Here is a 16,544-nt window from a genome sequence, read left to right on the forward strand (position 1 = left end):
TTAGAAGCAGTAAAACCAGATGAAATGATATTACTACCAACAATATTGACAATAGGATTACTCGAGGAATTTGATGAATTGATGAAGGAAGCCGAGTGCAAGCTCTTCTTGATAAGTTGAGCCTTCTTTAATGCAAAACACTGCTTCATTTTTTATGTCAACACTTTTCACAATGCCCACCAACACATTCAATCGATTGGATAACACATTGAAATAAGATTAAAAAAAATAATAAGGATAATAAATTATTTAAAAGAAATCATCCAAATCTTTAGATTCTTCAACTTCGTCACCACCATCTCCGAAAAAGTCATCATTATAGTTGCTATGGGCTTTCTTCTTATTATTACTGGAGAAGAGTGAATCATACGATTTGGCTTCAGCTTCCTTCTTTCTTCTTTCTAATTCTTCCTTTTCCTTCTTTGCTCTTTCTTTTGATTCACGTTTTTGCATTTCTCTGAAATTCTTGTCTCTTTGCATCTTTTCCTTTTCAAAATCTACTTGTTTTTCAACTTGAGTCTTGTTTAATCTGTTACAGATTTCCTTATTCTTTTGAATGACAACGTGACGAACAGCCTTTCTGTCAAAGAATCCAACTTCACCAGTGTCCATGTCACCTGTTTTTTTAAGATTTGAAGCCATTGTATAAACTACTTTGACTTGTGGTTCCTTTTTACCTTGAATTGAATTGTATTTTGTAAGTTGAGACAAGTCTTCAATAACTTCCTTCGGAATATCGTTGATTGTCTGTCCTGTATGTAAACGTAAATAAACGTGAGCAGAACTGAATCCGTCAACGTGGAACCAGACATCTTCTGGGAATGAATACTTGATGAGATCTTCATTTTCAAACTTGTCTCTACCCATGTAAACTACATAGGAAGGATCAATACAGGTAAAGTAAAAGACCATTTTTTTTTAAATTTCAAAATTTAATTAATTGATGAATTTAAATTTAGATTAATGTTTATTTTCTAATTTTTGTTCCAAAGCTTGAATTCTTTCTAAACAAAATTCAATCAATTGGTCTTGTCTTTGAATGGTTTCTTCCAAGTTTTCAACTTTCTTATTTAAAATTTTGATAATTTCAGAGTTGACAGCTGTGGAATTCTCAACATTAATTGTTTGATCCAAATGTTTTCTTTCAATTGAGTGAATAATATCTTCATCTTTAGCTAAATCTATTGGTGTTTTACCTTGAGCATTTTTCAATTGAATATTTGCACCAGCGTCAAGTAAAGCAGTTGTAATTTTCTTCTTGAAATCGAGTTCTTCATCTGTCGTTGCTGGTAGAACTGCAATATGAAGAGCAGAGTTGCCTTCTTTATCAACTGAGTTTACAAATTCAGGAAACATTTTGACAATGAAATAAACAACTGATTCTCTCATATTTTCCACAGCAACATGTAGAGGTTGTCTATTCTTATTATCAACATTCTTTTCATCAATATTAAGGGTAAACGGAGGATTTAACAACACTTTCAATAATTCTATCTGACCTCCAGCTGCAGCCCAATAAACACAAAATGATTTCTGAATATTAATTCCCTTTGATTGGAAAAAAGAAACCATTTCCAAGTCTCCCAGATATGATGCAAGCGCTATAACATTCATGTTAACCTTTCCAAATTTCTTATGTTTGAATTTTCTGTTCATATCAGCATTCTTGTTGATTAAGAAAAGAATCATTTCCTTTTGCTTATTCATGACAGCCTCACATAATGGGGTCCAGTTCTGATAATGAGTGGAGAAAAAACAAGCATCAATGTAAGCTCCTTTTTGCAACAGATAATTTACAAGTACAGATGAACCGTGGCGAACAGCAAGGTGAAGGGAAGTCTTTATATTTGTTACTGAAATCAAAGAAACCAAAATACTTACTTCATGTTCACTCAATGGTTGTAAAATATCCACACCTAACATGTTCAATAATTTTAGATAATCCAAATTACTATTAATGGCACATTTTATGACACAATTAAGGATCGTTTCTTTAAATTCTTTTGCAACAATCCAAGCATCAAAATTATCTGCCTTCTCAATGGCATTAGCAACAAAGTATTCACTAATATAACTATCGTACAAAATATTAATACAATCATAAAGATTAGTGTGACAGACCATGTAGTGAAAAGGAGCTGTAATCATGTTATCGTTAATGAACAATGAATAAAACATACTCAGTCCATTTGAATCTTTAAGCTTCAAAAACTCATCCAAAAATTTCAATTCTTTCATCTTCTCAAACACAAAGCTCCCGTTAGAAAAATCAAGGTCATTTGAACCTTTATGTTTGAAACCATATTGAATGGCCAAGTGAAGACAATTTCTATTCTCCAAACAAAGATGAGGTCCTTTTAATTGACTTGCATTGGAAGTTGTAAATAACAGTTTTAGTCTGGAAACGGAACCTTCTTTCAATGAAAACACAAACTCTTTCAATACATCCGATTCAAAAGTTTTTGATTTTATATCTTCCATTATGCTTGCATTCCTCTTTCTTCCTAATTCCTTTTCACTCTCGTCTTTGACATGAAGACCTTCATTCATCTTCATGATTGTATTTTTCCTTAATACACTTTGCCTCCTTGAAGGAGAAATAGGAAGCTGAGGTAATGGCTTGCTCATTTTTTTAATAAGACACTATGCTACTGGGATGTGTTATCATTACAGCAATATTAATAAAAATGAATAGAGGATGTATGGATGTTAACAGTTTAGTAGTTGGAGGAGTACAGGATGTAAAAGACAATGTGGTCGGAGGATTCCACACTTTGAATAAGGCTACATCAATTTTGAAGAGAACACTTATCACCTGTTGATCATTCAATCCTTTGAATATGTTTACTTTTCCATTGACAGAATTTCACATTATTTGTAGATTTGAATTCAGCTTCTTCCTCCTGTTTTTCAGTTAGTAGTTTTACATTAATTTATAATTCATTCTTTGTATTTGTTTACACAAGAGAATAGTTAATAATAAGAATAGACAAAAGATTCTTGAATGTCCAAGTTTTTACAATGATAAAATGGCCAAACACAACCCTAACTACCGATAGAAATAAAAAATCAATCTCATTCATGACGGTTGAAATATGAGAATGACAGTTTACAATGATTTTGAAACTAAAATGATTGGATGATCATAGACTTATTGTATTGACGTAGAGAATTCACAACCCATACAAACTCTTAAAAGTGTTTGGTCTAAGAGAAAGAAAGGTATTAAAAAAAACATAACAATGAAAGTTTCAAATTTATTATTCATTTGTCTATTCCTATTCACTTTTGCTTACAAGTTGACTGTTGCCTCTAGCACTTCCAACATGCTACAACCAGTCAATTTATTTCAGAAGAGAACATCTCAAGCAGTGTGCACATGTCCTAGATGTCCAGACAAAATTAACATCAACAATTTCTTGTTCTCAACTGAGGTGAATTGTCCCACCAAGTGTCCCACAGGCTATTACGTCAATGGAATGGATCTCTTGATTTCACCATTTAATGACTACCATACCTACATTATTGAAACTACATCCACTGACACTTCAAACAAAATTAATGACTTGTCAAAAGATCAAACCAGATACAATCTTGGAGATTGTTTCAGTGCCTCTACTTCCTTAAATCTTGATACCACTGATTACACTACCAAGATTACATGTAAGAATGCCATTACTCAATGCTCAGTTCAAGTGAAAAATGTTTGTTTTTGCTCCAAATCCCCTTCAAAATTGGTTATTATTGCTCCTTCTCTTGTTGTGACTGGATCTAAATACACACCTGAAGTAAGAATTGTTGACAATGATGGAAATATAGTTCCAAGAAACTATCTCATTGAATTCATTTCACCTGGTCAATCCTATACTTCTATGGCATCAAATGGTATCATGAAAGTTAATGAACTTATTGCCCCAAGCTCTGGTACTGTTACATTAAGAGCTTCTATCAGTTCTCTTTCAGGTTCTGCTCCTTCATTGACTTCTGCTGAGTTTACTGTCACTGTCACTCAATCCTTATTCACATGTTATGGTGCTTCACCTTCCAACAGTTCTGTTTGTAGTGGTAAAGGAACATGTACTGCTCAAGATGTTTGCTCATGTTTCACAGGATACAGTGGTAGTAAATGTGAAACATTCTCCTCAACCACTCAAGTTTCCAGCATTAAACTCTCAGTTCCCTCCACTGTGAATAGTGGTTCTCAATTTACTGCAACTGTTTCAATGTTGGATTCAAGTGGAAGTACCATGAAATCAGGTTCAGGAACTATCACTTTGGATATTGTTGGTGCATCTTCTGATGTTACAATGGTTGGTGATAAGTCCAAAGTGGCAGGTGAAGGTGTTGCTTCATTCTCTGTTCAATTGTCAACATTGACATCAACTTCGATCTCTCTAAAGGCGAACTATCAAACACTTTCAGATACCAAATCAGTTAATGTGGATATATCCAGGACATCTCAATGTGCTGCCATTTGGAGTTATCTTTTCACAATAACCTTTTTTGTAATTTTATTTATTATCTAATAATAATAATATTGCATTAAATAAATTTAATATTACAAAATTTAATTATTATAAATGGATCAAGACTTCATTGACTCAAGTTATTTCTCAAATGATCTGACAAAGTCTAATAACATCAAGTCATGTATTAGAATAGTGTTCAAGTAGGTAATACCAGTAGTATTTTACGTGAATTTTATCATGAGCTTCCAAAGAAACATTCTAAGGGAGGTCAATCTCTTGAAAGATTTGCTAGAAATAGAGAAATTGCCAAGAATGAATATCTAAAGATTATTGCAGAGAAGGCAAATTCTTTATTCGTATCGCCAACTTTGAATGCTCCAACTGTAGATGCTATTATTCTTGCTGGATGTGCTGAATTGAAGAATGAATTACTTTCTCTCAAATCTGATTGTTTGGTAATAGTAAAATAGTAAAAAGTAACTAAGAGTGATTTAGGTCAATTTGAACATGCCTTGAATTGCCTTGGCAGAGTAAGCTTCTTCCAAACTCTTCTTTTCTTCATCGGTTAATTGAATTTCCAATGCTTGCACATTGAGTTCAATATTTACAGCTTTAGTGGCGCCAACAATTGGACAAGCAACACCTGGCTTGGAAAGCAACCAAGCAAGTGCAATTTGAGCAGGTGGTACATTTCTCTTCTTTGCAATTTCTGAAACTCTTCTCAATGTTTCTTTATCACCCTCTGTTAAATTTTCCTTAAATATATTTTGGAAATAATCAGAGGTAGCTCTCTTGGAATCAATTGCTTGTTCAGCATTGACAAATTCATGAGCACGAGCGAGCATTCCATTGGAAAGAGGTCCCCATGGAGTGAGAGAAACATGTTGGTCAACACATAATGGATTCATTTCTCTTTCTTCTTCTCTATAGATGAGATTGTGGAGATTTTGCATGGAAATGAATTTGGTCAATCCCTTCTTCTCAGCATAGTGTTGAGCTTTAGCAAATTGCCAAGCAAACATTGTGGAAGCACCAATGTATCTGACCTTTCCAGACTTGACTAAATCATGGAGTGTTTCCATAGTTTCTTCAATTGGAGTATTTTCATCCCAACGATGGATAATGTACAAATCAATGTCTATTCAATCAATCATTATTAATCAAATGAAATATTTCAGTAAACTTACAATCGAGACCTAATCTTTGCAATGAATCTTCAACTGCATGCATAATGTGCTTTCTGGAGAGACCAAAAGTGTTTGGTTTCAACTTGCTAAAGTCCATTACCATAGATTGTTCACCACTTCTGTCCACTGGAGCACAAACTTTGGTAGCCACAACAATTTCCTCTCTTGAAATGTTGAATTTCTTAATGAAATTTCCTAAAATTCTTTCACTTTCTCCATTACTATAAACATTGGCAGTATCGAAAAAGTTAATTCCCAAATCCCATGCCTTCTTCAAAATGATCATTGATTCCTCTTCATTCAATACCCAAGGCATCCACTTGGAAGATCCAAAACTCATACAACCCAAACAAAGTTGAGAAACCTTCAAACCACTATTACCCAAATTGACGTATTTCATTGTTTCTTTAATATTTTTTCTCTATCAAACTATGAAGCTTATTCAATAAGAATTGAATTTGTTTTTTTTGTTTTTGAAATTGTTCTTCTTTATTGCCAGCGAATTTAAGTAGGAAAATTTGTGCTCATATTTTCGCGAGCAGATTAATGTTTTGATGGTTTTGGATGGATATGATGATTTAAAATTGTGCTCACATTTTCACGAGCAGATTAATGACTGTAGACATTTAAAAAAAGTGAATTCTTTTTGTAAATTGGTACAAGGTCAATCTGGTTTTGGATGTTATGTAATTCCTTTTGTAAGCACTCAAGCACTCACTTTGGACTTCAACAAGCATTCATACTTTTGGCTAATAATGTATCGGGGTCATGGCGCAGTCGGTAGCGCGTAGGTCTCATAATCCTAAGGTCGTGAGTTCGATCCTCACTGACCCCAACTTTTTGCTTTCAATTAGTCATATTTAAGAACCCTTATTGAACTTTCCACGAAGAGGATTCTGGAACAACAAGGTGGAAATAGTATTAGATTTTTAAATTTATGCCTTCAAGATTGGTTTCAACATCATCTGTTAAATCTGTTAAACCACAAAAGAAAGATAAAAACAAAGCCAGTAAATCCTGTGAGAAAGAAGCTCAAAACCAATAATGCCAAACTTCATACCAGCCCACAACAAAGCTAAAATCCAAATCCCACAACCAGCGAAAATAGTGCCTGAGCACGTGGTGATATTAGCCAACTCCAGAATTCGGTATTTTATTATAGAATAGAAACAGAAATATGAAGGAATTTTCAAATTAATGTTGCTAAATGGCTTTTAGGCTGTATTAAGACAGATGTTAAGAATTTGAGAATGAAAGTTGGTGCCCTGTTACAAGGTGCTCAGTCGTCTTTTAACAGACATTATCAATGGCTTGTTCTGTTTTTTAACGATAAAACATCTATGCTTCTTGGACGTGTTATTATTACAGCAACATTAATAAAAATGAATAGAGGATTTATAACGGAAGGTGTACAGGATGTTAAAGGTTTAGTGGTCGGTGGTGTTCAGGATGTTAAAGGCTTAGTAGTTGGAGGAGTACAGGATGTAAAGGACAAGGTGGTTGGAGGATTCCACACTTTGAATAAGGCTACATCAATATTGAGGAGAAAAATTATTAGTGATGTTGGAAATGCTAAGGAACTAAATAAGAAGGTGATCAGTTATTTTACAGGAAAAGAGAGTAGGTTGATGAAGAATATTATTTAATAATTAATAATTATAAATAATATTTTAAATAGAGGCTCTTGAACATCCTTCAACAATTAATTTTGCATCAGATGAATTTGATCCTGAGGATTGTAGGTTATCATCAATGTTTAATAATTCTGATTTTTAGATACTGATACCTTATTCACAAAATCCGATTACAAACAAATTGAAAGCAATTGGCTTGCAGGATTATCTATTGAACAAACAAAAGCAAAGGAAAAATTACAAGAATTAGTTTCAGATAATTATATACAATTCATTGATGCTTCAAAAGAGGTTTCAAGTTTTATGGATGTTGATTTGATTGAAATTGGTAATCTTGTAACTTCTATGAAAAATGTTATTTCAGACATTGACTCAGTTGATTTGACTTTGGATTATAGATGTTTGTACCCAACTTTTAAAAGTGTTGATGTTGAGGCTTTAAGAGAAGTTGAATATACAATGCTACCAGAATTGGAAATGATAATTTCTCAAAGACTATTTCACAAAGCAGCAGAATTGGTTGAATTAATAGATAAAAAACTAGTGTTGGAAGATGATATCAAAATGGAAAAAGACTACAGAGCGTCACTTCAACAATTGAAAAAGAAATTCTACCAAAAAAGAATTGAACTCAGTGAATCTGTTTCTGAGTCGGTCAAAAGTGGCCTTTCCAGTAATAAGGATGTTAAATTATTGGAAAAAATTTCAGGAACAGAGATTGCTATTACAACTTATCTAAAAGGAAAAAAGGTTAGAATTAAGAATATTCTTACAAAGATAGAATGCAGAGGAAATGTTGAGGACTACACAAAAACAGCCTCCAAACATGTTTTCAAGATGATTGAAGTAGTTTGTGCGGAGTTTAGAGAGTTATTTACTGATGATACAAATACCTCTTTTTTTATTCAGTGGTCATTTGAGGTGTTAGAAAAATTAGTCTCCACTGTCAAAGTTCAAATATTAGGTCAACAATGTTTTGAAACCACATCTAACAGTATCAATGTTATCATTAAGAAGGCTCAACAGTTAGAAAAGATGGGTATCACAGTATCTTTCTACATACATAAACTGTTGTTACCTGATGTTGAGAAAACAATGAGACAACGATGTATTGAATTAAGAGAGGAGATATTTAGAATAGCTTGTTCTGAATTATGGAATTACAAAAATGTTCCCTGCGATTTATTTGCTGTTGCCCTTCCAGATGTTGTAAAGCAATTGAAGGTGGGGCAAAGTTGCCTTGTATTTGTGAATAGTATTCGTACTTTTATTATTAATTGTAGTTTAATAGTTTCCTCATATGTAAGTAATCACATACCAATATCTTACACCGTCAAGTCTTTCAATATTGTAAATATGTGTGTCACAGAACTCTTTGAGACTACCTTATCAAAATATTATGAGATTGGTTTGTCAAAAACCATTAGTGAGAAACAATTCTTTGTAATTTTATCAAGTTCAAGGTTTATCTTACAAGGAATGTTGGAGGAGGTTTCAGAGATGTTAAAGGTTTGTTCTTGTAAACATATTTTCTCTTTAACATTTGATTAGTTATTATTTGATAAGAATTTACCAGTAGAAATTACAATTCTTAAATCTAAAATATTTGGTTTTGATTCAAGATTGTTAGAGAAATATTGTGAGAACAAAGCTTTCAATTTAGTAGATGAAAAAATAGGATGGAATCACAGCTACATTGCTCAAGAAATATCATCTGTAACGAGTGTCAGCAAATTCTTTGCTCAGGTCATCTCATACTTTGATAAATTATCGAATCATATAGCTTCATCTTTTGACAAGGATTCTATCCCAATAATGAGGCTTTTCATTAAATATACGGTAGAATATCTTACTGACAAGAGTAATGCAATGACAAGCATGATTGAGGATACAAAAGAATCAGCAAAGAAACATAAGGTTAATCAGATTATTCTTGATCTGAGCTACTTTAAACAACAATTATCAAGCAGAGATTTTATTTCAGAGGAAGTAAGTATTGTTTTAATCATAATTATTTACCCATGATAGGATGAGGATACGATTATATCATATATTGATTTCATAAGAGATTTAAACCATGGATCAGAGAGTGTGCTCTCTAATCGAGCAATTGAAGAGATACTTAATAAATAAACTTTGCCGCCAATTTCTCCCGCTTTTTGTTGGCGTTTTTCAGTACAACAATAAAAATCAATATCAAAAAAATGCACTCAAGTTACTTCCTCAATCACAAGTCATCTAGGCCTAAGAATGATGATACGGAAGAAGATGAAGACATTATTGTTGAATTATCAACAAAAAAAGACCAAAGAAAAGTTATCTTAACTGGGTCTAAGGAAGAAATAAATACATCTGAAGATGAAGTTGAAGAAGGATATTTATCGGATAGCTTAAAAGAGGTTGACTATCATAACTTGGAAGAACCATCTTTCATTGAAAATTCGGATGAAGAAGATATGGATCTCATAACGATACAATCACTAAGGGAATCTCATCAGCAAAAATTAGACCAAGTGGAACGAGAATACCTCTCTCTTAGAGAAAAGAACAATATGTCAGTTGATGTGCATAAAACAAGAAATGTTCGGATTAAAAACCCAATGAATTCATACAGAACAGTCACATTTAGTGACCAATTTGATGAGGAGCCAAGAAACTCTCCTAAATCTGACACTGAAGAAAGGGATTTCTCTCAAGTAAACAGAAGAGTATCTGAGATCATCAGTGAGGTCAGTTTGGACGACGATAATACCAGTGTCAGTTCTGATGACACTGAGTTCAAACAAGATTACAAACACTATTTCAATGACCCAAGTTTACATAATCAATTGATTGATGAAGAGTCAGTAGAACGAGACTATAACTATAATGATATTAGTGACACTTGTACAGTGATTTCGGATGTGTCAGAATTTGTAAAGGAAAGAGATGCCGAGGGACCAACAGAAAACATCGAACGTAAAAACATCACTGTGCCTCTTCCATTCAAATTTGAGGACAGAGAGGCCAGAAAGCCTTTGGGCATTCATAGAAGGAAGATGGATGACTATATCAATAAGATTAAAATGGAAGAAGAACATCATCTCAACAAAAGATTCAAAGCAAATCCAGTTCCAAAATCAACAAAGACTCCTTTATATGAATCTGTAAGAATAAGGACTGAATTACAGACAAAGCTGGAGAGAAAGGCTCTTGAGGAAATGACTAAAAAAATAATTAAGCCATTTTATTTTGCTGAGAGAGACGAAAGGAGGTCCAAACAATTAGAAGAAGAGAAAATACTAAAACAAGAGGAGCATTATATGAGATTTGAAAAAGGATTTGTGGCTAATCCAGGTTTGTTTCAAATTTTCCTATATTCTTACATCCAAAGTTCCCTCACATACTTTCAGACATATTTATACTATAAAACAAGAAAGAGAATCACAAAGGAGAAGTGAAAGAGTTCAAGAAAGATCCCAACGACTTCTTCGCCAATCCTCTCTCCCTCCTAGAATGGAAATGTGGAATAAGGTCGGAAAATCACAAGCTATATGTAAGTAATACTCCCTTTGAGATCCAATTTCTAAAATATGTAGCAAACCCATTAGAAAACGATTTAACATTACATCCAAAAATCAATCATAACGTTCCTGTAAGTATTAGGATAAATTTTATTCTAACAAGATCAGGACTTTGACCATCTTCACCGAAAATTCCAAGAAACTCTGTATCTTGCAAAGAGAACTCAAAAGCTAACAGTTCCACAACCATTCAAGTTCAATAGTACGTTAACTGAAAAAGATATGAAGAGAATTGCAGATGAGGTAGGATTAGATGATGTGGTTCTTCACGATTCAAGGTCAGACTGGGAAAAACAAGATTTCAAGGCAAAAATTTCAAAACGACCATCATCTGCAACCCAAAGCAGGCCTCAAAAGGATACCTTTGCAACTAGAATGAGAAATGAACAAATTAAAAAACAAATAGCTGAAAGAGAGGAAAGGAAAAAGGAATTGGAAACATTGAGAGGAAAGCAATTCAATCAACAACGAAAGATTTTCAACAGAGTGGCGCCAAATATTGACAAACAAGAAAACAAAGAGAATTTTTATGCCACTCTTTCGAATACTCAAAAAAGGAGAGAGAAAGATGCTCTCATTGATGCAAAACCCTATCTTTTCGAAACCTCTTTGAAGAAGGAAGCTAAGGAGAAAGTCTATGAGGATCTGAAGAAAACTCTTTCAGAAAATGGAACAGCCTATTTATTATCCTCTCTTAAATTGTAACAAATTAAATTATTGTAAAATAAAAAAATGAGCAAACAACAACCTGGTGACAATGAGGACAAGAACAAGACGGAGAGGAGAATGAAAAATTTATATAGATGGTTAAATCCAAAAGAAACAAATGAATTTTTAAATTCCGATTTTGAAACTCCAAAAACTATTGCAAATGCAGAAAAGGATGCAAAACTTTTTCCTACTGAATTAGAAATTTTAGATAGAGCAAAATTAATTGAAAAAAATCAAGTTGATGATGAAGAATTATACTCCTTCAGTTCTCAATTTGGACCAATTAGTAGATTAACAAAAGATCAAAAGAAGGATATTTTAAAATTAATTGAAAAGAATAGAATTGATATTCCAATAGAATACAAGACATATTTAACAGATTTAATCGATGAAGATATTTAGTTTACAAATTAATATGAAAAATCTTCATCTGATTCACCACAACGCAGCTTCTTTCCGAAAACTCTTCCAACGAAAAAGATAAAGGTTGCAATACAAGCAAACAAGGAATGTAAGAATGGAGCAACTGCACACCAAGCCATTTTCTTATTGACGTCAACAAGATCAACAATCATAATAACTGATCCACTAATAACACCTCCAAAAACAATAAATAATCCAAAGAATAACCATGCCCTAGCAAAGTAAACTACTTTGACATCATGTTCATGATCGGAATCCAAAAATAAATTATCTTTTGGAACAACATTCACCAGTATAAACCCAATAGCGCAAATTATTGTTGGGATCCAATTTACAAATGTTGATTCACTTCCTTGAATTAATTGAGCATCCAAAACCACAAGATAAGCAACAGCAATTAAAAAACCTGTCAGGTAGGCCCAGGTTGTCTGTGGTACTTTAATTTGCATTTTTTTAATTAAATTTGTTTTCGAAAAAGAGTTTTATTAGAAGGACTTGTTTGGGAAGTAACATTTGTACAACCTTCCAATTACTATCTAATATCTTAATACATATTGTTGTACAAGGTTTATTTATTTATTTAAATTTCTCTTTTAACTTCGAACCACATTCTCAAAACATAGATTTGAACACCTGAAAGACAAACTAACAAAAAGATGGAGAATAAATTGTAATAGGTAACTCTTTCGTTTGTAGCTTCACAAATATTTCTATGAGTAGCTTCTCTAGCACGGAATTCTTGTTGTTCATTTTGAATATGGCTTAATCCTTCAGATAATTTTTGAATTGTTTGTTCAACTGGTGAAAGATGTTCCAATTTGGCAATATTAGTGTCCACAAAATCACCAATAGAAATATGGAATGAAACAGTCTTTGGTGTAAGAGTAGAAATCTTATTAGAGAAACAAAACTTGTAAGTTCCTTTCTTATCAGCATTAATAGAAAACTTTCCTTCCGATTCTCTTTCTTGTTGATGCAAAATTTCTCCATCAGGATCAAAAACTCTAAATAAATTAATATTTCCATTAATCCAATTACTAAAACCTACACTAAATCGATATCTAAAAATCCTCCTTTAATTACTTGATATTTTAATGACAATTTTGATGGCTTATCCAATGTTTCAAAAAGGCATCGTTCCTCAGCCGGATCCAATGTATAAGTTAAAGCATTTGTATGTTGAATAAGAATAGAAACAATGATCAACAGAGTTGCCATCAAGCAACAGGAACTGACTTTCATTGTATGATCGTGATGATGAAAGGCTAATTTTTTTAAAAAATTAAAAATTAAAAAAATTAAAGGTGATGTAATGCTGTACAGATCACTACCAGGCTATTTTCATCCGATATCGAGATGAAACAGCTTGATTTTATTATGGTGTTCTATGGTACATGGAATATAATTACACTATAGTTTACTACAGCTCTTAGAATTTTCATCACCACAAATATAGACAATTTTGATAGAGAACCTTTTCAAAAAAAATACACATTCATTGTGCACTGCATTCTCCCAATTTCAAAATTTATCATTAAAATGTCATGCTGTTGTAAGAAGGATTCATCACTTGCTGAATTGATTGTTTTTGGTGGTTTTGGTATCGGAACTATTCTTGCTACTTTGTTATTGAAGAAGGAAAAGAAACCACAACCAATTGTTGAAACTCCTACTACTATTGAATCATTCTATCCATTCATTTGTGAAAGAATTCAAGTTGTTGCTTCCAAGTTAGGAGTTTCTGCAGATGATATCTATCAAGTTCTTCCTCATTTACAAGCTGGTTCTTCAATTTCAATTAATGAACCAGAAAATGGATTGAATCTTGCTAAATATATTGACCATACCATTTTGAAGGCTAATGCAAAGCAAAGTGAAGTTGAACAGTTGTGTAAAGAAGCTTTGGATAATCAATTTGCTGCTGTTTGTGTTAATGCATCAAATGTTGCTCTTTGTAAAACATTATTAGAAAATTCTAATATTAAGATTGCTTCAGTTGTTGGTTTCCCACTTGGCGCTACTACTACAGAAACTAAGGTATTCGAAACTAGACAAGCTATCGATCTTGGAGCTCATGAAATTGACGTTGTTATTAATGTTGGAAAATTATTGGATGGTGATTATCAATACATGTTTAATGAAATGAAACAAGTTGCAGATGCTTGTATTGAAAAGAATGCAGTTTTGAAGGTCATTTTAGAATGTTGTTTGTTGGATAAGAATTTGATTGCTGATGCCTCAATCATTTGCATGTTGGCTAAATGTCACTTTGTTAAAACTAGTACTGGTTTCAGCACTTCTGGAGCTAAATTGGAAGATTGTAAATTGATGAAAGCAATCTGTGGTAATGTTGGTCAAGTTAAGGCTGCAGGTGGTATTAGAGATAAGGAAGCTGCTGTTAAATTCATCAATGAAAGTAAGATTGCTAGAATTGGTACTAGCAGTGGTATTAGTATTATCAATTCTGGACAAGCAACTGGATATTAAAATAATATTTATTACTTATCATATGACTTTTGAATGGTCAATCTTAATTTATAACAAACATCCCATTTATCCAGTGATAGTAACATATTTGAAATACCAGCATGTTGTTGTAATACTTTGAAATTTGAAGGTTTACAAATACCAACAAGAATACTCTTCAATGGAGAGTATAATGGGAATGAATTTTGAATTTGGGAAAATATTTGGAATGCCTTTCCTAACTCATTTCTTTGTAATAGTGTATTACCCAACTCGAATAATAAATTAATATCTCTTGAACCACAGTTTGATTCATGGTTAATTGAATCATAAAGTAATACCTCCTTTTTCATTACTTCAATTTCTCCTGTAAAACCAAAATTACAAATAATTAAATATTCCACAAATGGTTCCAAGTAGGTACCCTTAGCTTTTGTTTTAAAGTTATCTAAAGAAATTTTAAAATTATGCTTATCCAAAATCAAGTTATCATGTTGAAGTTTAACCAGCTCCGTCCTCAAATTGTTGATTACTAAAGCTTGTTCTCTGTTACTACTTGGTAATCTTGAATTGAAAATAGATTCCTTAGAAATATCATCCAAATCTACAAGTAAATATCCAGATGGTATATATGATAAATGATTATTTCCTTTAAATTCCTTTCTCAAAAAATTCATTACTGTTTCATTACTTTTCAAATCATCTTTTGAAATAATTTGTCTCTTATAAAGATCCATAATAAAACTTGATAAAAAGAATGATTCCGAGTTGGCATTTGGATTTTCATACTTATTTTCTAATTTTCTCATATATTCCTTTTCTTCTTGTGTTATTTCAATTCCTCTTTGAATCTTTTCTAAACTTTCTCCAATTCTATTTTCATAATCATTTTGTAATTTTGATAATATTAAATTTCTATTATTTAAATTTTGAATAGTATTTTGAATATCTTTAATAGTCAAATTAACATCAAGTTCTTCTGCTATTTTAATTGTATTAATAAATCCAGATAATTGAATTGATACATCTTCAAATTTTTCATTCTTTAAAATTTCTTCAACACTTTCATTTCCATTGATAGAAGTAAATTTAAATCCATTTTCAAGTAATTCTTTAATTGAATTTTTTACAGTTTCAATATCACTTGATTGAATTACATTTTTATCACATTTTAAAACACAATAAATTAAACTTGTTAATTCTGATAATAATTTTGAATTTCCTGCTTTTTTACATTCTTTAGAAAATTGTTCAATAATTGATGGTAAATAATTTCTCAATAATTCAACACCATCCCTATTATTTAATTTCAACCATTTCATTATATTTGAAATCTTTTCATGATCCATTTCATTTAAATTATCTAAAATATTCTTTAAAGAATCTGTTTCTTTAATATTTTGTAAATAATAAATTAATAAAGCAATAGCAATTAGTGAAAACCCAATCAATGTTCCATTTGAAATATATTTCAACTCCTTTACATGATGTTTTTCAATTAATTTATAAAATTGAACTTCATTAAATTTTAAATTTTCTTGAACATTTTGAGGAATTTTAATATTTGGTAAAATAGGCTTTGTGATTTGATTTTCATTTTCTTTAAAATTATTCACGGATTGATGAAATCTTCTTAAAATATTATTAGGAGTTTTAAACACGTGTTCACCTCCAAAAAGATAATATTTTCTTCTCAGTACTTTCATCGGAGATGTTGTTGTTGGCAAGCCTTTCAGCATTTTTTATTATCATTAATTAAAAAAATCTATTTTTACACAACAATTTAGCACTTAGTCCTCCACGTTAAATGTTGTGTCCTCCACCAAGCGTTTTTTGGCTAGGACAGTTGACAAACTCAATAGATTTCTTGGCAATAACCTTGAAAAACATTTAACGTTGGCTCAGCACAGCCACGGTAAAGTTTGATAGGCTGCTAATTTGTGGTGAAAAGAAAAAAAATGAAAATTTCATCATCAATTGTTTTTATTGTTTTGGTTGCATTGATTGCCTTGTCATCCTATTGTTTTGCTGAAGAAGTAGCTATGGGTGCTGCTGATAGTCCAAATATGCAAATGAATGATCAAAAAGATA

At 31.9% G+C, this 16,544-nt stretch overlaps 9 protein-coding genes and 1 non-coding gene across 10 annotated transcripts; 4 read left to right on the forward strand and 6 right to left on the reverse strand.

The window, feature by feature from the left end:
* Window positions 1-249: 249 nt before the first annotated feature.
* Window positions 250-912, reverse strand: NAEGRDRAFT_33927 (uncharacterized protein; the record flags this gene model as incomplete). Its single annotated transcript, XM_002676821.1, has 1 exon — window positions 250-912. The coding sequence occupies one exon, from the start codon at window positions 910-912 to the stop codon at window positions 250-252; it is 663 nt and encodes a 220-aa protein (XP_002676867.1).
* Window positions 913-960: 48 nt separating this feature from the next.
* On the reverse strand, window positions 961-2,628 carry NAEGRDRAFT_68103 (uncharacterized protein; the record flags this gene model as incomplete). The annotated part of the gene is made up of 1 exon (XM_002676822.1): window positions 961-2,628. The coding sequence occupies one exon, from the start codon at window positions 2,626-2,628 to the stop codon at window positions 961-963; it is 1,668 nt and encodes a 555-aa protein (XP_002676868.1).
* A 601-nt stretch (window positions 2,629-3,229) lies between these two features.
* NAEGRDRAFT_79923 (uncharacterized protein) lies at window positions 3,230-4,575 on the forward strand. Its single transcript, XM_002676729.1, has one exon. It carries the CDS (start codon window positions 3,243-3,245, stop codon window positions 4,524-4,526), a length of 1,284 nt encoding a protein of 427 aa, XP_002676775.1. The 5' UTR covers window positions 3,230-3,242; the 3' UTR covers window positions 4,527-4,575.
* A 385-nt stretch (window positions 4,576-4,960) lies between these two features.
* NAEGRDRAFT_33950 (uncharacterized protein) lies at window positions 4,961-6,056 on the reverse strand (the record flags this gene model as incomplete). Its single annotated transcript, XM_002676823.1, has 3 exons — window positions 4,961-5,607; window positions 5,657-5,738; window positions 5,784-6,056. The coding sequence occupies 3 exons, from the start codon at window positions 6,054-6,056 to the stop codon at window positions 4,961-4,963; spliced, it is 1,002 nt and encodes a 333-aa protein (XP_002676869.1).
* A 362-nt stretch (window positions 6,057-6,418) lies between these two features.
* On the forward strand, window positions 6,419-6,491 carry NAEGRDRAFT_t343. The gene has a single exon. It is a non-coding gene; the product is annotated as a tRNA-Met (tRNA).
* A 547-nt stretch (window positions 6,492-7,038) lies between these two features.
* On the forward strand, window positions 7,039-11,558 carry NAEGRDRAFT_68106 (uncharacterized protein; the record flags this gene model as incomplete). The annotated part of the gene is made up of 8 exons (XM_002676730.1): window positions 7,039-7,276; window positions 7,335-7,394; window positions 7,433-8,592; window positions 8,842-9,279; window positions 9,525-10,626; window positions 10,706-10,825; window positions 10,869-10,924; window positions 10,962-11,558. The coding sequence occupies 8 exons, from the start codon at window positions 7,039-7,041 to the stop codon at window positions 11,556-11,558; spliced, it is 3,771 nt and encodes a 1,256-aa protein (XP_002676776.1).
* Window positions 11,559-11,974: 416 nt separating this feature from the next.
* On the reverse strand, window positions 11,975-12,436 carry NAEGRDRAFT_68107 (uncharacterized protein; the record flags this gene model as incomplete). Its single annotated transcript, XM_002676824.1, has 1 exon — window positions 11,975-12,436. One exon carries the CDS (start codon window positions 12,434-12,436, stop codon window positions 11,975-11,977), a length of 462 nt encoding a protein of 153 aa, XP_002676870.1.
* A 131-nt stretch (window positions 12,437-12,567) lies between these two features.
* NAEGRDRAFT_33925 (uncharacterized protein) lies at window positions 12,568-13,205 on the reverse strand (the record flags this gene model as incomplete). Its single annotated transcript, XM_002676825.1, has 2 exons — window positions 12,568-12,991; window positions 13,036-13,205. 2 exons carry the CDS (start codon window positions 13,203-13,205, stop codon window positions 12,568-12,570), a joined length of 594 nt encoding a protein of 197 aa, XP_002676871.1.
* A 606-nt stretch (window positions 13,206-13,811) lies between these two features.
* On the forward strand, window positions 13,812-14,450 carry NAEGRDRAFT_4090 (uncharacterized protein; the record flags this gene model as incomplete). The annotated part of the gene is made up of 1 exon (XM_002676731.1): window positions 13,812-14,450. A coding segment is annotated over one exon (639 nt), but the record flags the coding sequence as incomplete, so codon positions are not given.
* Window positions 14,451-14,844: 394 nt separating this feature from the next.
* Window positions 14,845-15,802, reverse strand: NAEGRDRAFT_68110 (uncharacterized protein; the record flags this gene model as incomplete). The annotated part of the gene is made up of 2 exons (XM_002676826.1): window positions 14,845-14,901; window positions 14,987-15,802. 2 exons carry the CDS (start codon window positions 15,800-15,802, stop codon window positions 14,845-14,847), a joined length of 873 nt encoding a protein of 290 aa, XP_002676872.1.
* Window positions 15,803-16,544: the final 742 nt, after the last annotated feature.

The sequence above is a fragment of the Naegleria gruberi genome (genome assembly GCF_000004985.1).
Source record: "Naegleria gruberi genomic scaffold NAEGRscaffold_26, whole genome shotgun sequence".
Taxonomy (NCBI): domain Eukaryota; phylum Heterolobosea; class Eutetramitea; order Acrasida; family Naegleriidae; genus Naegleria; species Naegleria gruberi.

Coding starts and splice junctions, on each gene's coding strand:
- NAEGRDRAFT_79923 (XM_002676729.1), top strand. CDS start 3,243: ATGAAAGTTTCAAATTTATTATTCATTTGTCTATTCCTATTCACTTTT.